Genomic DNA, 27,165 nt, shown 5'->3' with positions numbered 1-27,165 from the left:
TTCTTTACAATATGTAAACATGTATTGCAAAATGAACCAGGATTAGGATGTACCTGCAGTGCATTCACCAACATCAGGCATAAGGGGACTATCTAACCAAGTCTGGGCAAATGCCATCTGCTGTAAACAGCTGGTATGGTCAGCCAGAACATAACTCCTGCAATCTAACTTATGGGCACAACTTGGCACCAGCAAAATTAAACAGAAGGATCTTTCACTATGAAACCTAGAGAGAAAGGCTCAATAGCTTAGTTTGCCATCTGCTGTCTGCTTCATCAGAATTCACCACCTGCCCAGTCTGGCACAAAGTCTGCCAAATGCCCAGCTTGGCACTCACAGTCTGCCCAGTCTCATTCTGCTCACCCTCAGACTCACGGTCTGCCCACTGCCCAGCCCGGCCCGGCACTCATGGTTTGCCCACTGCCCAGCCTAAGACTCGCTCTCAAAAATATGCATATCTCTGAAATCCCTCTCTGCCACCTTCAATATCTTCTCAATTCAGACTCGGGACACATGGTTTTATCTAAAAGATTCAGTATTTTAGGCTGATGGATGGAATAATGCATGATTGTTGGGTGTAGAACACAAAAAAAATGGCCAGCCACTGATTACCTTGCTAAATCCTATAGTAAATATCAATAAAATAAAAAAAAAAAGTACATTTATTAAACCTGAAAACTCTCTTGTCAGCAAACCGTCACTAATAAACAATTAGTTCTTTATTTCCTAAAACGTTCAAGATCTAAAAGCGGGCTAACATTGAGGATGGCTTTGATGGAGGAGCTGACCATACACAGCGAGTAATGTAGGGCTACGTGGTGACTGGTGACCAGTCAGAGAGGAAGGGCTCTGGCACACTCTCTAATGTTCTCTGAGCCTGTTCGGCCACTCTTTATTATTTACTGCTACACTTTTCAGATTTGTTGTAGTTCATCCCCTATATTTCTGTTTATAAAGCACCAAATCGATTTATTTTAGAGGCATTAACAGGTTTAGACAGGATATTTTGTTCCATGATCAATCCATTTCACTTCGCACATCAAGTAACAAAGTGTTCTTTCACGATAAGTCACAGAGGGTTAAGATATTATTACTATGTGACCGGTTATCTGAGTAAAGGGAGAGGTAACAAAGCATCATGCCAGGATGCAGACACAGAGAAATCCCGCAGGCCTTGGAGGTATTTGGGTTTTGGAGTTTTTATGGCCTATATTATGGCTGGGCTCTCCTTTGTCCTATCAGCTTCTAGATCTGGAAACTCGTAATACAATATAGCTCTTTACAAAATACATACGCCAGAAGGGAATTTACTTTGGGCCACGGCCTGAATTTACAGGACAAACCTTCCTGTTTCATGGAGAAAGCAGCAGTCTGTTAAAGCAGGAAGGGTCACCAAGAAGTAATGATCCACGATGAGAGGAAGCAGCCACTAAAACGTGTGTCAAGCAGCAATTTAAAAATACGTTCTCTGGAGGGTAATGATTTCAACACACAGAACAAGCAGCAAATCCAAAAGGCACTTCACCCTACGCCAACATGCCCGGTAACTGGTTTTGTTTATGGATCCCTCCGTCAGACCGGCATAAGAGACACATCCAATGGTGCTGCCCTGTGCGTTTCAATGATTCCCTCATTGAAATAGATTGCATGAATAGTGTTAATATAACAGCTGGGTTTCTGGAGCCATCTTTAGGAAGCACCTGAAAGCCCACCCAGCTTGTAGACAATTAAAGCAACAGAAGTTTTCATAGAAGCCATACACACCATCGCCCATAGCAGCCCCACCTCCATCCAAGACCATTACAGTGTGCCCAAGATCTGCGCCTTGATGAATCCAACACCAAACTATCGCCTGCCTTGTAGGATTCACAACCAGACTGCTTGCGGGCGTCGTCCAGGTGTGGGCTTATATCTAATAATACTGTGCAATAAATACACCACCTCCTCCTTTTACAAATGTCAATCTGCTTGTAGTGTCCGAAGAACTAAATAAGGAGTAAAAACTCAGCTGTGAGAGAATCAGGGCACTAAAAGTCAAAGTCCTTTCGGCATAAAAATAATTACACGATGGGGAAAGCGACGCCTTATCCTTAACGAATGATAAATAAACCTGTCCAAGGCAAAGTCTCTGCTGGTTCAGGCAGGGAACACACACACTCAGTCAGCAAACAGACAGAGTCCAGCAGGGACACAGACAAAGGTTCTCAGGCAGATCCTGCACAATGTCCATTGGGTTTAAATTCCAACGCAGGTGGAGATCTTCTGTCTGAGGAAAAAAGAAAAAAAACACAACAATGTAATAAATATAATAATCTTACAGTCTTATGTAGGACAAACCCAGAGGCTATCACCCAACCACACAGTGAAAGATCTAACTCCACTCCAGACATGCATGCCGAGAAATTAAATAAATAACTGAATTTCCAGACAAAGAGAGAACGGCCAGACAAAGGGAGAACGGCCAGACAAAGAGAGAGCGGCCAGACAAAGAGAGAGCGGCCAGACAAAGAGAGAGCGGCCAGACAAAGAGAGAGCGGCCAGACAAAGAGAGAGCGGCCAGACAAAGGGAGAACGGCCAGACAAAGGGAGAACGGCCAGACAAAGGGAGAACGGCCAGACAAAGGGAGAACGGCCAGACAAAGGGAGAACGGCCAGACAAAGGGAGAACGGCCAGACAAAGGGAGAACGGCCAGACAAAGGGAGAACGGCCAGACAAAGGGAGAACGGCCAGACAAAGGGAGAACGGCCAGACAAAGGGAGAACGGCCAGACAAAGGGAGAACGGGCAGACAAAGGGAGAACGGCCAGACAAAGGGAGAACGGCCAGACAAAGGGAGAACGGCCAGACAAAGGGAGAACGGCCAGACAAAGGGAGAACGGCCAGACAAAGGGAGAACGGCCAGACAAAGGGAGAACGGCCAGACAAAGGGAGAACGGCCAGACAAAGGGAGAACGGCCAGACAAAGGGAGAACGGCCAGACAAAGGGAGAACGGCCAGACAATGGGAGAACGGCCAGACAATGGGAGAACGGCCAGACAAAGGGAGAACGGCCAGACAAAGGGAGAACGGCCAGACAAAGGGAGAACGGCCAGACAAAGGGAGAACGGCCAGACAAAGGGAGAACGGCCAGACAAAGGGAGAACGGCCAGACAAAGGGAGAACGGCCAGACAAAGGGAGAACGGCCAGACAAAGAGAGAACGGCCAGACAAAGGGAGAACGGCCAGACAAAGGGAGAGCGGCCAGACAAAGGGAGAGCGGCCAGACAAAGGGAGAACGGCCAGACAAAGGGAGAGCGGCCAGACAAAGGGAGAGCGGCCAGACAAAGGGAGAGCGGCCAGACAAAGGGAGAGCGGCCAGACAAAGGGAGAGCGGCCAGACAAAGGGAGAGCGGCCAGACAAAGGGAGAACGGCCAGACAAAGGGAGAACGGCCAGACAAAGGGAGAACGGCCAGACAAAGGGAGAACGGCCAGACAAAGGGAGAACGGCCAGACAAAGGGAGAGCGGCCAGACAAAGGGAGAGCGGCCAGACAAAGGGAGAACGGCCAGACAAAGGGAGAACGGCCAGACAAAGGGAGAGCGGCCAGACAAAGGGAGAGCGGCCAGACAAAGGGAGAGCGGCCAGACAAAGGGAGAACGGCCAGACAAAGGGAGAACGGCCAGACAAAGGGAGAACGGCCAGACAAAGGGAGAACGGCCAGACAAAGGGAGAACGGCCAGACAAAGGGAGAACGGCCAGACAAAGGGAGAACGGCCAGACAAAGGGAGAACGGCCAGACAAAGGGAGAACGGCCAGACAAAGGGAGAACGGCCAGACAAAGAGAGAACGGCCAGACAAAGAGAGAACGGCCAGACAAAGGGAGAACGGCCAGACAAAGGGAGAACGGCCAGACAAAGGGAGAGCGGCCAGACAAAGGGAGAGCGGCCAGACAAAGGGAGAACACCCAGACAAAGGGAGAGCGGCCAGACAAAGGGAGAGCGGCCAGACAAAGAGAGAACGGCCAGACAAAGGGAGAACGGCCAGACAAAGGGAGAACGGCCAGACAAAGGGAGAACGGCCAGACAAAGGGAGAATGGCCAGACAAAGGGAGAACTGCCAGACAAAGAGAGAACTGCCAGACAAAGAGAGAACTGCCAGACAAAGAGAGAACTGCCAGACAAAGAGAGAACTGCCAGACAAAGAGAGAACACCCAGACAAAGAGAGAACACCCAGACAAAGAGAGAACACCCAGACAAAGAGAGAACACCCAGACAAAGAGAGAACACCCAGACAAAGAGAGAACACCCAGACAAAGAGAGAACACCCAGACAAAGAGAGAACACCCAGACAAAGAGAGAACACCCAGACAAAGAGAGAACTCTAGGGTTGAGAGTGTGACTGAGCTTACTTGGAGTAGCGATAATGTTCTTATCTTAGTACATAGACTCTTGCATGTGTGCAGGTATAAGTGACTCCATACTCACACAATCATTTAAGGCACGTTAGCTGCTGCTTTTCGCGCTGTGTTCTGTGGCCGTAGTTTGCTCGGTGTTACTCCCTTCCACACCCTGCATCTGTCCCTCCTCTTCCCACCCGCCAAGACGCAAACCGTGGTATCCTGAGCGAGGTCCCGACCACATGCCTGAAACAAATTGGAGAGGAAAAGGTTAATAAAATAGATTAATATGTATAAAAGGGACATTCGACTGCTGAAATAAAAACACAATAAAAATCACTGTTTAGTAGGTATTTCCCAAATGAAAACAACCAGGCATTTAATTATAAATTTTTTATTTTAGTTATATCTAAACACATCTTGTCTGCAGCCTTTCCAAGCCCTCCCCTTCTAACCCCGCCCAGACTTTCTGTATCTGTCCAATCACAGACTTCTCAATGCAGCTCAATAAGAAGTCTTTGCAGGGCAGGTGCTCTGGGCAATTGCTGTCTCTTGAGTTTATCTCCACTGAGCTAACCAAACCAGGAAGTAACAGGATGGCTGTCTGATTGACAGCCAGGGAGGTGTAACAAGGTTCATTTATAAATCTGCAGTTGAAATTTCTATTGAAATCTGCAGTTTTTTGCAAAATGAAGTATAAAGGACCCACTTTTTACTTTTAAAAATACTTCAGAGAACTAAACTGCTTTATGGGTCAGGTGTGCCCCCAGCTAAACCTACTGGGGTGATGTCTCTGATGAGGTGAGAGATCAGTCGCCTGCCACATGCCCAGGGGCCGCTGGGAGGAGCCCTGATTCTGGTGTACCTAGAGACAAAAAGAAGACATGTGTCAGTATTATAGACAGACAGACAGCGATCAGAGACTCAGAGACATACACTCAGGGTTATTCACTAAGCTGGTAATTGAGGCAAATGGTCAAAGGACTTGCACATTTTGGGCCAAAGAAATTCACCAACTTTACTTTTTTACTTTAGCTCAAAATTTTGTGACTAAATCTAACAGACACCTACCTCGTGCATGTAAATAGCATGCAGACTCATCTCGGCAGAGGCGAATTCTGACGCCAGCAGAGACGAGCGCGAGATACTTTGAAGCAGGAGACCACTGTTTGACATGCTAAGGGGGAGAGAGAGAGATGACTCAATGACAAACCCAGGGCAGGGGGGAAATCCATGATTTCATGCAGTAAGATAGCAATAGACAATGGCAAGCAAATAACCATTTGTCACGAAACCCACACATCACAGCACAATACTGAGAAAAGCTTTGACTCTTTAATCTTAATTGTATGCACACATATATAATTTTAATAATTTTATCAACAATGCCCCCTAGTGCTGAATGTGGTTATTGCACCCTGAGAATGAACCGCTGCGAGAGGGATCTCCGATTTACGGAACACAGCGCTGCCGTGAACCAGCTAGAATGATTCTGTCGAGGGCTTTGTGGAAGTTTGTCCCTCAGTCACTGCAGTTATGTTAGCATACGGTGGGGGGGACATCATAGACAAATACAAATGATCAATTTAAAATACAGTAAACACTTTGATCAACTTTCTCTATACAATGTTAATAAAGAAATAAGGCTACTTTATCAATTCATTTCACAAATATTTTTAATCAACCTCTATAAATATATCTTCATTTTAACTGGTGATTAGCCATGTGTCCACCTCTCTGTTACTAAGAACAGGGTCTCTTCCAGGAGTTCAATGCAGCTGCCTAGCCATACTACATGGACAATGGGGTACAGTCCCTCTGTTACCTAGGGGGGTCGTAGCCGGCAGGATCTTTTTTCTTTGAAAATCAGCTGCCAGATGTAAAAAGAAATTGGAAAAAAATAGATATTTGTATCTTGCTGCCCCTTCACTACTTATAGAAATCCAGGACTAAATAAGCCAGAACCTCAGACTTAATTCCCAAAAGCCAACAAAGCCTGTGTTCCTGAATGTAACATTAGTTCATTACCAACGTGAATACAAACAGATCGTACATTCCCTGACCTTGTGTTACCCCCGGGGTCCCAGATGCCACTGACCTTTGTTGCAGGACAGTACGGTCGCTCTGATACATGGAGCTGTTCACCTGCGCTCCCTGATGGCCAGTGATCTGAGATGAGGATAGAGACGCGAGGACGCTGGCGGCAGCAGATGCCGTGGTTGTTGGCTGTGCAAATCTCCGATCTTTGGTGGGTAAACCACTTGCCGTTAGGACCGGGTGGACAAGGACACTAGCCAATAAATTATCCGGCTGTATGGAGACAAGAGATAGAACAGAACTGTGCTTTCTAAACTGTGCTTTCTGGTCATGCTATATGGAGTCATAGGAGGGGTTGTAGGGAGGATTATACGGAGTAATAGGAGGAGTTATAGGGAGGATTATACGGAGTAATAGGAGGAGTTATAGGGAGGTTATATGGAGTAATAGAAGGAGTTATAGGGAGGGTTATATGGAGTAATAGGAGGGGTTATAGGGAGGGTTATACGGAGTAATAGGAGGAGTTATAGGGAGTAATAAGAGGAGTTATAGAGAAGGTTATACAGAGTAATAAGAGGAGTTATAGGGAGGGTTACATGGAGTAATAAGAGGAGTTATAGGGAGGGTTATACGGAGTAATGTGAGGAGTTAACTCGGTGGCGAGGAGGAGGAGTTATAGGGAGAGTTATATGGAGTAATAGAAGGAGTTATAGGGAGAGTTATATGGAGTAATAGGAGGAGTTATAGGGAGTGAATATGGAGTAATAGAAGGAGTTATAGGGAGAGTTATATGGAGTAATAGAAGGAGTTATAGGGAGAGTTATACGGAGTAATAGGAGGAGTTATAGGGAGAGTTATATGGAGTAATAGAAGGAGTTAAGGGAGAGTTATACGGAGTAATAGGAGGAGTTATAGGGAGAGTTATATGGAGTAATAGAAGGAGTTATAGGGAGAGTTATATGGAGTAATAGAAGGAGTTATAGGGAGAGTTATACGGAGTAATAGGAGGAGTTATAGGGAGAGTTATATGGAGTAATAGAAGGAGTTAAGGGAGAGTTATACGGAGTAATAGGAGGAGTTATAGGGAGAGTTATATGGAGTAATAGAAGGAGTTATAGGGAGAGTTATATGGAGTAATAGAAGGAGTTATAGGGACGGTTATATGGAGTAATAGGGGGGGTTATAGGGAGAGTTTTATGGAGTAATGGGGGGGTTATAGGGAGGGTTATATGGAGTAATAGAAGGAGTTATAGGGAGGGTTATATGGACTAATAGAATGAGTTATAGGGAGGGTTATATGGAGTAATAGAAGGAGTTATAGGGACGGTTATATGGAGTAATAGGGGGGTTATAGGGAGAGTTTTATGGAGTAATAGGGGGGGTTATAGGGAGGGTTTTATGGAGTAATGGGGGGGTTATAGGGAGGGTTATATTGAGTAATAGGAGGAGTTATAGGGAGGATTATATGGAGTAATAGGAGGAGTTATAGGGAGGATTATATGGAGTAATAGGAGGAGTTATAGGGAGGATTATATGGAGTAATAGGAGGAGTTATAGGGAGGATTATATGGAGTAATAGGAGGAGTTATAGGGAGTAATAGAAGGAGTTATAGGGAGGGTTATATGGAGTAATAGGAGGAGTTATAGGGAGGGTTATACGGAGTAATAGGAGGAGTTATAGGGAGGTTATATGGAGTAATAAGAGGAGTTATATGGAGTAATAGAAGGAGTTATAGGGAGGGTTATATGGAGTAATAAGAGGAGTTATAGGGAGGGTTATATGGAGTAATAGGAGGAGTTATAGGGAGGGTTATATGGAGTAATAGAAGGAGTTATAGGGAGGGTTATATGGAGTAATAGAAGGAGTTATAGGGAGGGTTATATGGAGTAATAAGAGGAGTTATAGGGAGGGTTATATGGAGTAATAGGAGGAGTTATAGGGAGGGTTATATGAAGTAATAGAAGGAGTTATAGGGAGGGTTATATGGAGTAATAGGAGGAGTTATAGGGAGGGTTATACGGAGTAATAGGAGGAGTTATAGGGAGGTTATATGGAGTAATAAGAGGAGTTATATGGAGTAATAGAAGGAGTTATAGGGAGGGTTATATGGAGTAATAGGAGGAGTTATATGGAGTAATAGAAGGAGTTATAGGGAGGGTTATATGGAGTAATAAGAGGAGTTATAGGGAGGGTTATATGGAGTAATAAGAGGAGTTATAGGGAGGGTTATATGGAGTAATAGGAGGAGTTATAGGGAGGGTTATATGGAGTAATAGAAGGAGTTATAGGGAGGGTTATATGGAGTAATAGGAGGGGTTATAGGGAGGGTTATACGGAGTAATAGGAGGAGTTATAGGGAGGTTATATGGAGTAATAGGAGGAGTTATAGGGAGGGTTACATGGAGTAATAAGAGGAGTTATAGAGAAGGTTATACAGAGTAATAAGAGGAGTTATAGGGAGGGTTATATTGAGTAATAGAAGGAGTTATAGGGAGGGCTTTATGGAGTAATAGGAGGAGTTATAGGGAGGATTATATGGAGTAATAGGAGGAGTTATAGGGAGGATTATATGGAGTAATAGGAGGAGTTATAGGGAGTAATAGAAGGAGTTATAGGGAGGGTTTTATGGAGTAATAGGGGGGGGTTATAGGGAGAGTTATATGGAGTAATAAGAGGAGTTATATGGAGTAATAGAAGGAGTTATAGGGAGGGTTATATGGAGTAATAAGAGGAGTTATATGGAGTAATAGAAGGAGTTATAGGGAGGGTTATATGGAGTAATAAGAGGAGTTATAGGGAGGGTTACATGGAGTAATAGGAGGAGTTATAGGGAGGGTTATATGGAGTAATAAGAGGAGTTATAGGGAGAGTTATATGGAGTAATAGGAGGAGTTATAGGGAGGGTTATATGGAGTAATAGAAGGAGTTATAGGGAGGGTTATATGGAGTAATAGGAGGGGTTATAGGGAGGGTTATATGGAGTAATAGGAGGAGTTATAGGGAGGTTATATGGAGTAATAGGAGGAGTTATAGGGAGGGTTACATGGAGTAATAAGAGGAGTTATAGAGAAGGTTATACAGAGTAATAAGAGGAGTTATAGTGAGGGTTACATGGAGTAATAAGAGGAGTTATAGGGAGGGTTATACGGAGTAATGTGATGAGTTAACTCGGTGGCGAGGAGGAGGAGTTATAGGGAGAGTTATATGGAGTAATAGAAGGAGTTATAGGGAGAGTTATATGGAGTAATAGGAGGAGTTATAGGGAGAGTTATATGGAGTAATAGAAGGAGTTAAGGGAGAGTTATACGGAGTAATAGGAGGAGTTATAGGGAGAGTTATATGGAGTAATAGAAGGAGTTATAGGGAGAGTTATATGGAGTAATAGAAGGAGTTATAGGGAGGGTTATATGGAGTAATAAGAGGAGTTATATGGAGTAATAGAAGGAGTTATAGGGAGGGTTATATGGAGTAATAGGAGGAGTTATATGGAGTAATGGAAGGAGTTATAGGGAGAGTTATATGGAGTAATAGGAGGAGTTATAGGGAGAGTTATATGGAGTAATAGAAGGAGTTAAGGGAGAGTTATACGGAGTAATAGGAGGAGTTATAGGGAGAGTTATATGGAGTAATAGAAGGAGTTATAGGGAGAGTTATATGGAGTAATAGAAGGAGTTATAGGGAGGGTTATATGGAGTAATAAGATGAGTTATATGGAGTAATAGAAGGAGTTATAGGGACGGTTATATGGAGTAATAGGGGGGTTATAGGGAGAGTTTTATGGAGTAATAGGGGGGTTATAGGGAGGGTTATATTGAGTAATAGAAGGAGTTATAGGGAGGGCTTTATGGAGTAATAGGAGGAGTTATAGGGAGGATTATATGGAGTAATAGGAGGAGTTATAGGGAGGATTATATGGAGTAATAGGAGGAGTTATAGGGAGTAATAGAAGGAGTTATAGGGAGGGTTTTATGGAGTAATAGGGGGGGGTTATAGGGAGAGTTATATGGAGTAATAAGAGGAGTTATATGGAGTAATAGAAGGAGTTATAGGGAGGGTTATATGGAGTAATAGGAGGAGTTATATGGAGTAATGGAAGGAGTTATAGGGAGGGTTATATGGAGTAATAAGAGGAGTTATAGGGAGGGTTATATGGAGTAATAGGAGGAGTTATAGGGAGGGTTATATGGAGTAATAGAAGGAGTTATAGGGAGGGTTATATGGAGTAATAGAAGGCGTATAGGCTGTATCCGATACACAGCGTTCAATAAGATCTTTTGAAGAGGAGGAGATAGCTGGAGAGGTAGAAGTAATGATAAGAGCAGACATGCTATAAACACTTAGAGTTATCTTGTAGGAAGTGGTAGGACTACTGACCGCTGTCCCAGAATCAGAAAGGATGGAGCTGCAGATTGGGGAGTCACACAGAATTTGATGTGCTGGTGGAGCGTTGGCCGCGTCCTGCTGAACCTTTTCCTTTACATGGCCAATGAACACAGAGCTCTCCAACGGAGGCTGCCAGTGGGGGTTAGTGATGGCAAAATGCATGAGCGAAAGCTCTGTCTTCCCATTCTCTGCTTGCTGGTAGACTGAGGCTTGGGTCTGCCCTTCGGACATCCACTGCAGGAGGAAGAAGGAATACTTAAAGAGGCTGTGCTAGTCTGCATTATTGCACTGTTTTTTGAATTACTTATTCTGATACAACACTGTTTATCTCCATCAGACCACTCCATTACCCATTAGTTTCTTCTGCTCACCTGAGGGTTTCCATGCTTCCTAATGTCCATTTGAGCAAAAGAGCAAATGTCCCCAACACCCACCACTTCAACAGAGAAGTTGCGGAAGAAATCGATGATCTCCAAGGACTTGTGGCGCAGGGAGAAGATGAGAATGAAAGGGGTGATGATTGGACTGAGCAGTTCCTCCAGGATGAAGACCTAGAGGACAAAGAAAGTCAGATGGTAGAGATGTGTAGACCCTCTTTACTCCTGGTGTGTCTGGGACAAGGGTGTGAAGCGTATAATACTCATAACTTACAGCCTTGTACTGGAAAAGCTGCGCAAGCTCGTTGCGGGTCTCTGACTTGTGTGCGTGGCCTTGCCAGTGGTCGGGCATGTAGTGTATGTGAGCCAAGACACACTGCAGCAGCTGCTCCGGGCACCAAACCAGGTGTTCATCTGGTATGAACGACCTGAGAGGGAGAAATTAAATTAGTTGCCTAAATACTTATAGGGAACACTGCTGACAAGAACTGCCCTTTGTAAATGGTTAACCTGACTTATTCACCAATGTTCCCTCCATCTAATCACATTTTATTGCACTGCTCTGTAGAGCTTGTGGTAACTCTGAAACTAGTCATGTTGATCACCGGAACTGATGGGACTTACCGGCTGTGGCAAGCCTGGGTTTATCTAGGAATCTGCCACATTAATTCCTACTTACTCCTTGGCCCAGATGTCAATATCCTACCCTCTGCCTTCATTTACTCTCTGTGACAAACAAGTCAGGTTTGATATGGTAATTTTGTATCGGAGACAGCTCTTTTTTCCACCCCCTGATCTACTCACCTAGCCACGGTAACGAGGACTCCCAGCACAGTTATAGCGGTCAGGATATGCTGAACAGTAAGTACGTCTTCATCATAAACGGTCAATGCAATAAGCACAGCCAATAGGGATCCGGCAAAGAATCCCAGGTTCTTTGCAGCAATGGCAAGCAGTGGAGAGGCAAAGGAATTCATATATTTGGTGGCGGGCTTGTATCCTCTACTTAGCCGCGCCTGAAGCTCATGAGTCAGTTCGTTGAAATGGCGAAGATACAGACGACCATAAAGTGACCAACGCCTGGCACCCAAACTGCCGGGCTCCCGTTTGATCACCTCTGTGTAGCTAAAGAAGGCATAGAGGATCTGCCAAACGAGAATGAATGGGCAGAGAAAAAGATTTGCCAGACCCAGCAGAACGATGGTACGACTCAGCTCCTGAGCAAGCTCCAGTCTCTGTCCAGGGCGCTTAAACTTCGGCTGAAGGTTCCATTTGTTCTGAAACAGTGAACCTGGACCCCAGAAGAAGAGCAGTTCCAGGTTGTACTTGAGTCCCTGACTGAGGAAGGTGACCTCCCCTATCAGTGGAAGGTGGAAGCGTACAGGAAGGAGATTCTTGTTGATCATGGCCACCATATAGTTCTTGAAGCGTAGTATACGGTGGTAGATATCCAACTCTGTAAGTTCCTTCTTGTGCACACACATAGGGTGCTCCCGCTGTAGTGAGATTAGGCGACTCTGCACTTCCTGCCAGCTAGAATTACACAGTTCGTCCTGTTGAAGCAGAGACAACACAAACTAAGAGAAAAAACAGAGTACCAGACGAAGGAGAACAACTGCAAGAATCTGACCTTATTTCACAACCTGTCACTGTATTTTACACCATGTCTGTCTTCATTCCCTCACTGCATATTACACCGTGTGTCTACATTCCCTCACTGTATATTACACCGTGTCTGCCCTCATTCCCACACTGTATATTGCACTGTGTCTGCCCTCATTCCCACACTGTATATTACACCGTGTCTGCCCTCATTCCCACACTGTATATTGCACTGTGTCTGCCCTCATTCCCACACTGCATATTACACCGTGTCTGCCCTCATTCCCACACTGTATATTACACCGTGTCTGCCCTCATTCCCACACTGTATATTACACCGTGTCTGCCCTCATTCCCTCACTGTATATTACACCGTGTCTGCCCTCATTCCCTTACTGTATATAAGTCTGTCTTCATTCCCACACTGTATTTTACACCGTGTCTGTCCTCATTCCCACACTGTATATTACACCGTGTCGGTCCTCATTCCTACACTGTATATTACACTGTGTCTGTCCTCATTCCTACACCGTATATTACACCGTGTCTGTCCTCATTCCTACACTGTATATTACACCGTGTCTGTCTTCATCCCCACACTGTTTATTACACTGGGTCTGTCTTCATTCCCACACTGTATTTTACACTGTGTCTGTCCTCATTCCCGCGCTGTATATAACACCGTGTCTGCCCTCATTCCCACACTGTATATTACACCGTGTCTGTCCTCATTCCCACACTGTATATTACACCGTGTCTGTCCTCATTCCCACACTGTATTTTACACCGTGTCTGTCTTCATTCCCTCACTGTATTTTACACCGTGTCTGTCGTCATTCCCTCACTGTATTTTACACTGTGTCGGTCGTCATTCCCTCACCGTATTTTACACCGTGTCTGTCTTCATTCCCTCACTGTATATTACACCGTGTTTGTCTTCATTCCCCTTACTGTATTTTACACCGTGTCTGTCTTCATTCCCTCACTGTATTTTACACCGTGTCTGTCTTCATTCCCTCACTGTATTTTACACCGTGTCTGTCCTCATTCCCACACTGTATATTACAAACGCCCACAAACATTTGCCACAAACTCCTTGAGGAGTGTGGAAGCTGGCCTCCTGCCCACCGACTATGGTCCAGGTCTGAGTGGTTTTGAACCACTTTGCAACCAGCCAAGATAGCGCTTTTTGGAGGGAAGGAGCCCGAGACTAATGGGAACAAATGGTATCTGAGAGCCAGACGGAGTACCCCGTATTTTGGACGCAGGAGCTCCCGAAAGTTGACCGGCAAAAGCACCTGGACCCTGGAAGTATTTTGGGCATAGGACCATGTGTGCAGCCAGTCAGAACTTTAACACGGTGGCATTTCTCCTTCATTGCATGGATCTGAGCGCTATTTAGACAACTTGGGCGCTCAGATCAGGGCAATTAGGGGATGTATTATTTGTGGGTTATTGCAAGTTTTTATCATGTTTTGTGGTACTTTTATGTTTTTATATTTCTGTTGGGAGAAAATCGCCTTAGCTGTCTTTAACGCAATTATCTCTCAAGCCCAGAGATTCCTGGGAGGGGCTTGTGTTGAATACAATGGAGACTCCATGCTGGGGTCGGTGCATAAAATGCAGAGTTTGGCTCATTAAAATCAGTTGTACTCCCAGAACTACGTGTCATCTAGTAACTGGGAGGGGAAAGGGTTATTCACTGCTCAACATCTTGTTCCAGCTCGTGGAGGATTTAACAGGGAATGTCCTAGTAAGGATTATACCTCCCAGGACTAGAGCTAGTATCCTATCCTTTTCTAGGATGGAGAGGCACCGCGACTGGGAAACAAGTGCTGAGGTTTTCCCTGGTTCCAGCTAGGAAACAATCCTTGGCGGAGGTACCCAGCCGGGGTACAGGGAGCTCCGCCACACTGTTAACCGCAAATGAGCAATTATTTCAAGTGGTTTCCCTGAGTGGCCACCATTCATATATCCGAACACATGTGCTCCAAGTAGTGGTGGCCATTTTGTCTCCCGAACGCAGGTAGCGATACATGGTCGTCTAGTATATGGAACTCTATGCTGGCTACGCGATCCTGTAAATGCCCTGAGCAGGGCCCTCAATCCCTCAGTTACTGTGTCACTATACCCCACTCCCTCTAGCATGTAAACTCACTGAGCAGGGCCCTCAATCCCTCTGTTACTGTGTCACTATACCCCACTCCCTCTAACATGTAAACTCACCGAGCAGTGCTCTTAATCCCTCTGTTACTGTGTCACTATACCCCACTCCCTCTAACATGTAAACTCACTGAGCAGGGCCTCAATCCCTCTGTTACTGTGTCACTATACCCCACTCCCTCTAACATGTAAACTCACCGAGCAGTGCTCTTAATCCCTCTGTTACTGTGTCACTATACCCCACTCCCTCTAACATGTAAACTCACCGAGCAGGGCCTCAATCCCTCTGTTACTGTGTCACTATACCCCACTCCCTCTAACATGTAAACTCACCGAGCAGTGCTCTTAATCCCTCTGTTACTGTGTCACTATACCCCACTCCCTCTAACATGTAAACTCACTGAGCAGGGACCCCAATCCCTCTGTTACTGTGTCACTATACCCCACTCCCTCTAACATGTAAACTCACTGAGCAGGGCCCTCAATCCCTCTGTTACTGTGTCACTATACCCCACTCCCTCTAACATGTAAACTCACTGAGCAGGGCCTCAATCCCTCTGTTACTGTGTCACTATACCCCACTCCCTCTAACATGTAAACTCACTGAGCAGGGCCCTCAATCCCTCTGTTACTGTGTCACTATACCCCACTCCCTCTAACATGTAAACTCACTGAGCAGGGCCTCAATCCCTCTGTTACTGCGTGTCCAACTCATCTGGTTACAAATACTTGTCTGTTAGTCCACCCATTGTACAGCGCTATGGAATTTGTTGGCCCTTTATAAATAATAATAATAACTTGGCCAAATAGCGCTCAGATCCGTTCGGTAGAATGGAATTGCCATAGGGGTGAAGTTCTGACCGGCCCAGCACGAGGTTAAAGCCCAAAACAGTTCCTGGCAAATAGGTGTCCCGGCCTCTCTCTTTTTGGGGGTCCCTGTGCGAACAATAAACAAGGTATTCCCTTGGTTTCAGGGAGCGAATGCTCCCCCGAGTTGGTAGTTCCCATCTCCCAAACGTCGTTCGAATAGCTGGTCGGGAAGTGTGACGGGCAGCTGTATAATCTTTGCCGGAGTTCATGCGAGTGCCTAGCAGAAAAGAGTTCCAGGCACTCGACGATCAAGTACCCCTGCCCACGTTCGGGAGACAAAATGGCCGCCATTCTTTTGTTGACACGTGTATTCGGTTACACAAAATGGAGGCCACCCAGGGGAAGCATTCATTAATCATTTCCCTTGCGGTTTTGCACTTATGTTTACTGCTGTGAAGATTCTAATGGGGAACAGGGGTGGTCCTTGTTCGGGAGTCGAATACAGTGGGTTTGGGTAAAAACAGTCGAAAGGAACGGTATGTTCCGCCACACCAAGTGTGGCATAATAAACCTCAGTTGACTATGTGTCGTCTAGTTGCTGGGAGGAAAGGTTATAATCACAACAGAGCTTCTTACAGCTTCGAGCACGAATCTGCGGAGATACCTAGTCGTTGTATTGGAGCTCTGCTACAACTATGTATACAATTGCTTAATATAGTGAATTGGATCCAGTAATATGTTTCATTCCTTGTCATCATTGTATATTACATTGTGTCTGTCCTCACTGCCTGCCATCACTAAATGTTAAACTCAGGTCTTGTACACATTCCCACCCAATCTCTTATTACAGCAATATCCAGTAATCTCTCATATACACTCACAGAAGGAATCTTCAGGGCTCGGATGTAGAATCTGCGGATCTCCCAGTAACTCAGCAGGTTACAGAACATCTTAATGAGACGGTAAAGCCAGAATACGGCAGCCATGACAAGGAGAAAGATAATCCATCCATTCACCTTGATCCTGATCACAAACAGACAGAATTAGTGTGCATTCATTTATTCAAACACCGAATATAGTCGAAATTTAGAGACACTCAAGCTATAAGAACTAAAAGCAAATTCTGGCTCTCACTCTGGTTCGGCCAAACTCCTAGCCACATTCCCGTAACCTCAGCTGTTCCAGCCACATTCCCGTAACCTCAGCTGTTCCAGCCACATTCCCGTAACCTCAGCTGTTCCAGCCACATTCCCGTAACCTCAGCTGTTCCAGCCACTTTCCAGTAACCTCCACTGTCCCAGCCACATTCCAGTAACCTCCACTGCCCCATTCCCATAGCTGTTGAGGGGACTGTTGATGAGGACAGGCGAGGAATGGGCCATTTGGATTTTACTGACAAAATTTTGAAAATGGTGAACTAAATATCTTTTTGTCAACAATTTCTGCTATTTTGGTCTTCGATTTATCAACAAATTATAAACTATTTAACCCTAAAATGTCACCTCCTTTTTAGCAAGGTCCTCATAAACTATTGTTACTTTTAAAATAAGTCATTTTTTGTTTGTATATTTTGTACAACACTGAGGAAAATGTTGCCAGAAAAAAAAAAATCAGTTTTAGCTTCCCCCATCTTGGTCTTGCTTGGCTGGCACTCTACAAGCCAATTACATCACCCAGTGCGACCCCAATCCACCAGGTCTTACCTCTGGGCACACTGAGCAGCAGGCAGGATGGCATCACTCAGAGTCACCTTATTGCGATCAGGCACGGCACCAGAGTGTGTGTGGTTAACAGGCTTATTGGCAAAGAGAACATCGTATTCCACACAGTGGAAAAGGAACGTGGTGAAGGTGACAACAAACAGGAACTGTCTGCAGAAGAAAAGACAACTTTTAGGAGCTATTCTTAGGTTCTTTGAAGACCTGTTCGGTAAATGTGGCTTGTTCGTGGTATCTATACTTCACAATAACAGCATTGACAGCTGGCCAGGGCAGCTCAAGCAGGGCAGATATGTAACAGACTTGTATGAAAGGTGACATCCAACGACAATGCCACCATATATATTTACTGAACTCCGCAACAGGGACCATTTACTACCAGTGTCCATCTATGGTGACTGCCTGGCTTTACTCATACACGTATAAGCATTAAATGGCCCAATCAGCTTATTAGGAAGGAACACACCTAGTGAAGGGGTACTTTGTTATTCGTGCATTGTATCTGTTGGTTGTCCTGCATTGAATATTTATCGTTCAAAGATTCCAACTTACATAAGCTCAAAGAAGTCCGATAAAACCATGCAAGCGAATCCATTCTTCTGATGGAAATGGTAGATGTGCCATGAAGTCAAGGAAAGATTCACCACCCTACGAACTGGAAGAGATACTCCCTAGAATGATGGTGCCTGGGTATCTACCCTGGGAAGTAAGATGGGATTCTGGGAATGGGATCTGGTGCCATTCCTCAAGAACACTTTAAATATGAGGACAAAAGAGGAAACCAGAGTCCCATACAGTTTACTCCTAAAACAGCACCACCAAGTGTCCCTCAAGCATTAAAGCTGAGTTGTCACTTCATTCCTCGCTCCCCTCATCCAGTAAAAGCTCCTGCAGTGGAGTAGATAACTCTTTAAAGTCTGTTAAAATAAAGGAATAATAAGAGGAGTTACATCCTCTACATGTACGTATTATTGGCGTCTTCGCCAACACATGCTGTGTCGGACCTTTTTAGCTATTTGTTGTGTAAAATTTCAGTTCTGTTCTCGATCAATAAATGTGATTCACTATGAGCCAAAACCCATGCTGTAAAACAGAGGGGCAGGACCAGGTATTATTGGGCCACCAGTACCCCATTTTGCAGGTTTTGTCTAAACCTTAACTGCACCCAGTTACACTCTGTATCATTCAAAGTGCAAACGATGCACCCCCTCACCCCCAGCACGTTTGCAAGATAAAGGATATCTTAGTGAAAAAGTTGTCCAGGTTCTTGATGTGATGCCACGAATCTGTCACAAAAGAAATAAATAAAAAGGGAAATGAAGTCAGAATTGGAAAAGAAAATCTTCTTGTTACAGGATCAAACAGCCTGAGAAAAGGTAGAATTCGAAAATTATAATGTTCGTGTAACCCAGCCCTCTACCTCTTCAGGGCGTTATACCCATCATGTAGCCCACCTCAGTGCCCTCTACCCTCCCAGGATGTTATACCCGCCATGTAACCTAGTTTAGTGCCCTCTACCCCCCAGGATGTTATACCCATCATGTAGCCCACCTCAGTGCCCTCTACCCCCCCAGGAGGTTATACCCATCATGTAACCTAACTTAGTGCCCTCTAGCCCCCAGGGTATTAGAAGATAGTCGGCACCCATTTCTTCACCTTTAACTGCATCTGGAACATGGACCAGGAGATCCTCCTCTCCAGGCGGAGAGTCCTCCTCGAAGTCCTCTAGGCGATGGTACTCTCTATACTGATCCTGATCTCCCATCGCTCAGGGCATCCTTCCCTTCCTGATGAAACCTGTGAATAGGAGGCGCATGGTCTTAGAACAGCCGATCCTTGGGGTGCAAAATTTAAAAAAATATTCCACAAGTAGACAAACAGGACCACACTATATACTGGACGGTGAATCGACACATTGCCATTCTCAGAGCGGCTGATAGTTATTGCCACAATAACGCTGAACGCAGTTTCCATAAATAAATAGCCTCCAAAATGGTGAGGTTGTGAGGTCCTGTGATTTACTGAATAAAACATGAAATTATCCAAATTGTCTGAGAAAGATAGATAGATAATGTATTATAAAATATATAGATAGAAACATAGAATGTGACAGCAGATAAGAATCATTCAGCCATCTAATCTGCCGGGATCCAAGGATAATATGCGGCTCCGCCCCCCACCCCCCGGCGCCAACATCCATCATGTAATGCAGTGTGTGTAGTGAATGCAATGTCTGTTTGTGTAGTGGACACAGTGTGTAGTGTATGCAGTGTGTGTAGTGAATGCATTATGTGTGTTATGGATGCTGTCTGTGTTCGTGTCGTGGATGTAGTGTGTATTGTATGCAGTATGTGTGTTGACTACATTGCCTGTGTGTGTGGAAGTGGATGCAGTGTGTGTAGTGCATGTAGTGTTTGTGTGATGCGTGCAGTGTTTGTGTGATGCGTGCAGTGTTTGTGTGGTGTTGGATAAGTGCTGGGGGGGAGGGTGAACAGTTTAAATTAAATCAGGATTATCCCCCTCTCCATGCCTTTTAACTGTGGGCAAGAAGGGAGGCACAGTGTGTAGGAAGGTGACAGTATAGGGGGGCAGTGTGTGGGTAGGCTGTGAGGGTGACAGTGTGGGAGTGCTGGGTGTGGGATAGCAGGCAGTGGGGGGCAGGCTGTGGGAGGGCAGGTGTAACGGACCGTTTCAGCATAAAAGGGGAAAAATCCGTTTAGGCGATAATCCCCTTTTCTGGATACAGGCACAGCTACTGCAGAACACCACACTCCCGATCTGGATACGAAATAACACTCCGAACTGGAACAGCTGAACAAGAAAAGCATACAATCGGCTTACACTCTTGGCAGTCAGCTTACAATCCAATCCCCCCCAAGAACGAGACGACACTTCATTTTGAGGGTTAAGCAGGAACTCAAGACTGGGACACCCAGTCTGGCTTTTATTACCAACAAGTACATACAGGACACTCCCAGGGGGAGGATGAAATTAACCAATCACATGGATGTACCTCCCACACATTTCCTCCCCTTAGATTAACACTTAACACAATTATACTGTACACCTTTTTCCCCAATTCCTGGATGTACCCCAAATACATATGCTACACCTCCAAAACAGGTATCCCCTGATAGCCCTTATTCAGGGGGACAACATATGCAAGAATCAGCCCATTCGGATAAATGGTTCAGGAGTTTTGGGACTTTACAGTATTGCCATGCATTTTGGCCCTGCGGTCGGTCACAAACAGGTGAATGAAACATACGAATTACTGGTGTTATAGAGACTAAGGGGAGTTCGTATGAATCCCCTAGTTCGTACGTTTCTTTCTACCGAACGGCGGGCCGTTCGGTAGTTTCTCCACGAAATCCTGGAAGTCTGGAGGTCTCAGCGGTGTTTGCCTAGTCGAGTGTCCGATTTCAGTTCCAGACACTCGACGGCAAAACCCCGCTGTTCGGTAGTTAAAGATGGCCGCCGCCACGTGTTGGTTTCCTGAATGGCGGCCACCCAGAGGACAAAGACCACACTGCACTGATTGCCAATTACCCGTTTGCAACATTGTTGCAAACGGTAATTGGAGGCACACTTAGTCCTGGGTGGTCTGGTTGTTCGGTAGTTTCCTCAATACAAGGAATGGAGTGATTCTACCGAACAATCAGATGAAGGCTGCATATATATATATAACCCAGGTTAACTGCATACATAAATACATATACAATATACAGGCAGTACAATAGAACATGCTTCACAGTCTTAAAGGGACAGTAGTCCCAAAATGTCCATCGCTGATTTTAAAGGGCCAGTAGCAGCAATATAAATTAGTACATGCCCAAATTTAGTCTTTAAAGTGTAATATGTCCAGGGGCCATAGTCAGCGGGCAGGAGGCTAGCAGCCAGGCTTCTCCAGCCCACAGTGGCGAAGTTGGTTTCGCCACAATTCTCCCCTTTACCAATTAGACTAACAGGGTATCTGACCTCCTGCCGGTCAGTGCCCTGGTTAGTCCAGCAACCCACCCACAGAACAGAAGTAGTAGAGCAGCCCACCCATAATAAACAGTTACCACACCTGGGTGAGGGAGAATTTTGTCCAAGTTCAGGTGCCTCCTCACGGCTGTGTGAGAGACTGATAGGCTGCCTTGATGGGTTGCTGAGGGGGCAGAGACCAGCGGTACTCTGTCCTGTTGCCAGCACTACCACGGGAGTAGTCTGGTGGGAGCCTGGCTGCTGGAGACCGACTGTCTCCCCTTTAGATATATCGCTCTGTGGCTGGGGGACAGGACCGACCGTCCCTACCCCTGGTGCTGTACGTGCAGAGACTACGGTCCCATCTGCACAGATGTGGGGCTTAACATCTCCCCTTGGTGGGTTAGGCTGCCGCTGGAGAGAGGGTGTAACAAGCTCCTCTCTCTGGACGGTAAACTGCCGCTGGGGAGGGGGTTTAGCAGGCTCCTCTCCCTGCCACTCTCTCTGCTGGTGGAAAGGGGGACCAGCTGTCTCCCCTTTCATTCTCTTGTCCGGCTGCTGGGGTGCGAGACTGACTGTCTCTGCTCCCTGCAGGACACACTGCCGCTGGGGAGGATGGACGACACCATCAGCTCCCTGGGGTACACACTGCCGCTGGGGAGGAAGGACGCTGCTCTCCTCTCCCTTTGCTTCACACTGCCTTCTTGGCATATCACGTTGCTGCTGGGGGGCAGGAACAACAACCTCTGCCCCCTGTAACTCAGCCTGCCGCTGGGGAGGAAGGACTGCACCTTCGGCTCCCTTGGACACACACGGCTGCTGGGGAGGATGGACGACACCATCAGCTCCCTGGGGCACACATTGCCGCTGGGGAGGGAGGACGCTGCTCTCCTCTCCCTTCACTTCACACTGCCTTCTTGGCATATCACTTTGCTGCTGGGGGGCAGGAACAACAACCTCTGCCCCCTGTAACTCAGCCTGCCGCTGGGGAGGAAGGACTGCACCTTCGGCTCCCTTGGACACACACGGCTGCTGGGGAGGATGGACGACACCATCAGCTCCCTGGGGCACACATTGCCGCTGGGGAGGGAGGACGCTGCTCTCCTCTCCCTTCACTTCACACTGCCTTCTTGGCATATCACTTTGCTGCTGGGGGGCAGGAACAACAACCTCTGCCCCCTGTAACTCAGCCTGCCGCTGGGGAGGAAGGACTGCACCTTCGGCTCCCTTGGACGCACACGGCTGCTGGGGAGGATGGACGACACCATCAGCTCCCTGGGGCACACATTGCCGCTGGGGAGGGAGGTCTGCAAACCCCCTGGCCCACTCTGATTCCCGCGGCAAGTACTCTCGCACTGCTTTCTTCACCTGCTGTATTAGATCCTCTGAGAGGTTGGGTCCGCATATAGCCAGCACCGCGGTGACCTCTCTGTCATACGCCTCTTGAGTGTAACTGGGTGCCATGCTTGCTCTGCTGCAGTTGGTTCCTTGTAGATAGGGGTGCTGTACGGGTACTGGCGTTGCCCTCACTTTGTAATCCAGGAATGGTGTTGTCTGTAGCTGTCCCTCTGGTTGTAGGAACGATCCCACCGCTGCCACCAATTGTAACGGAATGCAGTGTAACAGCATACGATATCCGTTGGTACATTCAGGAAATCCACAGTCAGAATAGAAAGCACGGCAATATTCCCAATCCTCCCAATAACCGGACGAAACACAGTTTGGGAGTCAACTAACTCGGTTTATTCACAGGCAGCATATTTATACAGTTCCCCATGCAAGGGGTTTCCATACAGAAATTCCAGGGGATTTCTCCCAACATGCATTGTGACTTTCCCAACAGGCACTGCTGCACGAGAAGGATACTCCCACTAAAATGGACGATTAAGTGGATTATCCCCTCGTGCAGCAAAACCGACAATTGACATTAAAATCCATAATTCACCCAATATTCGGTACTTCGGAATAACTGAACGTTCGGTAGATAGCTGGGGTCGGAGCGCACACTTTGTGAGAATACCGCTCTGATCCCAGCTGAATTGACCGAACGCCGCACATAATACAGTTAAACATTAAAGTGGGTTTAAAAGTATCGAATAAGTACGGGACATATAATGTACCGAACGCGGAACTCCCGAACGTTCTAGAAGTCCAGCGGTGTTCGGATCATTGAGTAGCCGTTTTCAGTTCCAGGCTCTCGACGACCGAACACCGCTGCAGGGACAAAGGATCCAAGATGGCCGACCGCCGCATGGTCGGTAGTCGAACGACGGCCACCTAGGAGAGCCCTTAATTACCGATTGCAACAATGTTGCAACCGGTTAATTGGTGCCACACGACCTGTGAGTGTGTGGTCTACCTGGGGAGTCCACATTCGTATGGCGAACGGCCAGGATAGCCGTGTTTCGTCGTATGAATGCTTTGTATGCTGGCAGCGTACGGCTGCCAGCATGCAAACGGCCATAAGACAATACATACATCTTTAACGTTACACAGTATACCTTCAGCCTACGGACAACCTGTACTGAATGTAGTCCAGAAGTGGCTAGATTTGCCACAGCAGGCTTGGGAGAGAATTGTGTGGGGTGTGGGGGACAGGGTATGGGGGGGCATAGGAGGATAGGAGGCTGTTTAAGGGCAGCCTGTGCGGGTCAGGGTGTGGGAATGTAAGCCATGGGGGGTGGTTTGTGGGGGCATGGTGTGGGGATGCTGACATTGACATACCTTTTCCCTGGTGGTCCAGTGGGATCGCTGTCCTGTCTGCAGCACTGTTCCAGTTCTCGCAAGCTCCGGTCACAGCGTTGCCATGGTAACCCGTGGCAATGCCCTGGGAGGTCGCGAGAACTCCATTCCATAGTCTGCAGCTCACACCCGGGGGAGCTGCAGACCGGAGGCTTTCCTCAGGCAGACTAAACGGAGGGGTCCCACACCCGGCAGCATACAGGGCAAGCCGCCGGCCCCATCCAGGTCAGTCTGCCCTAAGGAAACTAGAGAGCCGCCTCGCTGAATATCTATGCAGCAGAGGCGGCCCGGACTCTTAACGGCCGGGGTGGCAAAATGCCGGCCATGTAAAATCGCCGCCTGGAGCCATGGTTCCAGTCCGTCCTGTGGACGGGCCAGCCCTGTACCTATCCCACGCATGCTTAAACTTCCTCACTGTGTTAACCTCTACCACTTCAGCTGGAAGGCTATTCCATGCATCCACAACCCTCTCAGTAAAGTAATACTTCCTGATATTATTTTTAAACCTTTGTCCCTCTAATTTAAGACTATGACCTCTTGTTGTGGTAGTTTTTCTTCTTTTAAATATAGTCTCCTCCTTTACTGTGTTGATTCCCTTTATGTATTTAAATGTTTCTATCATATCCCCATGTGACAGACCTCCCTGTCTCTGGATCATCACTTAAAAACTTGTTTTGTCTGTTTGTTCGTTAGTTCCCGGTTGTTCGTCTATTTACCTGGTTTCATTCACTAAAACGAACTAACAACCGAATGGCTGGCCACCCAGCAGGGAAGTGTGCTGCTTGTTAACCTTTTTGACCTCTTTGACACTGTGGTTAACCACAGCCACTTCCATCTCCCGAACGGTCGGCTGGTCGTAGTTCGTATGAATGAACACGTGGCCATTTTAAACTATCGAAGACCCAGCGGCGTTTTGTCGTCGATCGCATGGAACTGTTTTCGGTCACTGTTTCACATGAAAACTGCTGGGACTTCCAGATGTCCATCATTTTGTTTAGATTCATACGAACGCAGCGGCGTTCAGTACATTTAAACTCACGAACCAGACCGACCCTGAGGACTAAAAGCCATGGAACTAATTCTAGACAGATTTATACCGAACGGTCGGTAAAAACACTTAAACCACATGGCGATCTGACCGCTTTTCGTTTATATTGAGAGCTCAGATCCAAGCTATCTGGGTATATGTCGAACATGGGAGTTTAATTATGACAGAAAAACACAAGCTCACTCACTAGCAGGAACACACACACATGCAAGCAAGCTCACTCACTAGCAGGCGCACACACACACACACACACACACACACACGCAAGCAAGCCCACTCACTAGCAGGCGCACACACACACACACGCAAGCAAGCCCACTCACTAGCAGGCGCACACACACAGATTAATGTAGTGGTTCTGGTGTCTATAGCTTGTCCCTGCAGGCTTTTCAATGTAAACACTAACTTTTCAGAGAAAAGGCAGTGTTTACATTGCTTCCTAGTGATACCTCTAGTGACAGTCACTCAGACGGTCACTAGAGGTGCTTCCTGTGTCAGTGCTGCACAGTGTGCAACACCTACATTCAGGGCCTCCACGCTCTGGAGGTGCTGAATGTTCCCCATAGAAATACATTGATTCAATGCATCTCTATGAGGAGAGGCTGATTGGTGCAGCATTTCGCAGCCAATCCTACGGAAATGCATTGGATTGGTTGAGATTATCAAGCTTGATGATCTCAGCCATAGAGGCAAGGCCAGTCAAGGGGAGACCAGCATGGCGTAAAAAAAAAAAAAAGTGAGTAAAAACACTATTTTTAAACACACCATGACATGACAGACACAGAAACAGACACACACACCATGACAGAAAGACACCATATGACAGACAGACAGATTATTTTTACCTGTCATGCAGGGCAGACAGCTGGGTGTGATGGCGGCCGCAGGGGGAGCTGGCTGTGCTGGCTCTGCTCCCCAGCGCGCAGCTTAATGCGAACAGGGCCGGAATATGACGTCATATTACGTCCCGGATTCATTAAATACCGCACAAGAGCGGGGGAACACAGCCAGCAACCCCTGCGGCCGCCATCACAGCTCCCCCTGCGGCCGCCATCACACCCAGCTTTCTGCCCAGCCCCAGGTGCCGACGGCCCCCCCTGGAAAATTTCCCGGTATCCCTGGGTGCCAGTCCGGCCCTGCCTTTAAATTATCTGAAATAATTACCCCTAAATCCTTTTCCTCAGATTATTATTATTATTGCCATTTATATAGCGCCAACAGATTCCGCAGCGCTTTACAATATTATTAGAGGGGGGATTTAACTATAAATAGGACAATTACAAGAAAACTTACAGAAACAATAGGTTGAAGAGGACCCTGCTCAAACGAGCTTACAGTCTATAGGACAGGGGTCCTTAAACTCCGGCCCCCCAGATGTTGCTGAACTACAACTCCCATGATTCTCTGGCTATCTATGTAATTCAAAGAATCATGGGAGTTGTAGTTCAGCAACATCTGGGGGGGGCGGAGTTTGAGGACCCCTGCTATAGGATATAGATGTTGAGGTTAGAACTATATCAAATATTCTGTACTCTGCCCTTGGGTTTTTACATCCAAGATGCATTATCTTGCACTTATCCACATTAAATTTCAGTTGTCACAACTCTGACCATTTTTCTAGTTTACCTAAATCATTAGCCATTTGGCTTATCCCTCCTGGAACATCAACCCTGTTACATATCTTAGTATCATCCGCAAAAAGACACACCTTACCATCAAGACCTTCTGCAATATCACTAATAAAAATATTAAAGAGAATGGGTCCAAGTACAGATCCCTGAGGTACCCCACTGGTGACAAGTTTATGCTTCGAATATACTCCATTGACTACAACCCTCTGTTGCCTGTCACTCAGCCACTGCCTTACCCATTCAACAATATTGGAATCCAAACTTAAAGATCGCAGCTTATTGATAAGCCTTCTATGTGCAACAGTTTCAAA

The 27,165-nt window shown here is 46.5% G+C and overlaps 1 protein-coding gene across 2 annotated transcripts in view; it reads right to left on the bottom strand.

Annotated features, from left to right (window-relative positions):
• The window catches only part of LOC134609268 (autophagy-related protein 9A-like), a 79,220-nt gene continuing 52,055 nt past the window's right edge, over window positions 1–27,165 (bottom strand). For both annotated transcript variants that reach the window (XM_063452912.1, XM_063452911.1), the window contains exons 2-16: window positions 19,124–19,264; window positions 18,710–18,753; window positions 18,020–18,084; window positions 17,453–17,620; window positions 16,631–16,772; window positions 11,979–12,727; window positions 11,449–11,602; window positions 11,169–11,348; window positions 10,789–11,031; window positions 6,475–6,686; window positions 5,448–5,553; window positions 5,157–5,241; window positions 4,465–4,622; window positions 961–2,266; window positions 1–902 (exon numbers count right to left, since the gene is read on the bottom strand). In XM_063452912.1, the coding sequence (XP_063308982.1) occupies window positions 4,483–4,622; window positions 5,157–5,241; window positions 5,448–5,553; window positions 6,475–6,686; window positions 10,789–11,031; window positions 11,169–11,348; window positions 11,449–11,602; window positions 11,979–12,727; window positions 16,631–16,772; window positions 17,453–17,620; window positions 18,020–18,084; window positions 18,710–18,753; window positions 19,124–19,232 (2,397 nt within the window). In that variant the 5' untranslated portion in view covers window positions 19,233–19,264 and the 3' untranslated portion in view covers window positions 1–902; window positions 961–2,266; window positions 4,465–4,482. The remainder of the gene's footprint in view (window positions 903–960; window positions 2,267–4,464; window positions 4,623–5,156; window positions 5,242–5,447; window positions 5,554–6,474; window positions 6,687–10,788; window positions 11,032–11,168; window positions 11,349–11,448; window positions 11,603–11,978; window positions 12,728–16,630; window positions 16,773–17,452; window positions 17,621–18,019; window positions 18,085–18,709; window positions 18,754–19,123; window positions 19,265–27,165) is intronic.

The sequence above is a fragment of the Pelobates fuscus genome, chromosome 4 (assembly GCF_036172605.1).
Source record: "Pelobates fuscus isolate aPelFus1 chromosome 4, aPelFus1.pri, whole genome shotgun sequence".
Taxonomy (NCBI): Eukaryota; Metazoa; Chordata; class Amphibia; order Anura; family Pelobatidae; genus Pelobates; species Pelobates fuscus.
This window is presented reverse-complemented; position numbering and strand designations above follow the sequence as displayed.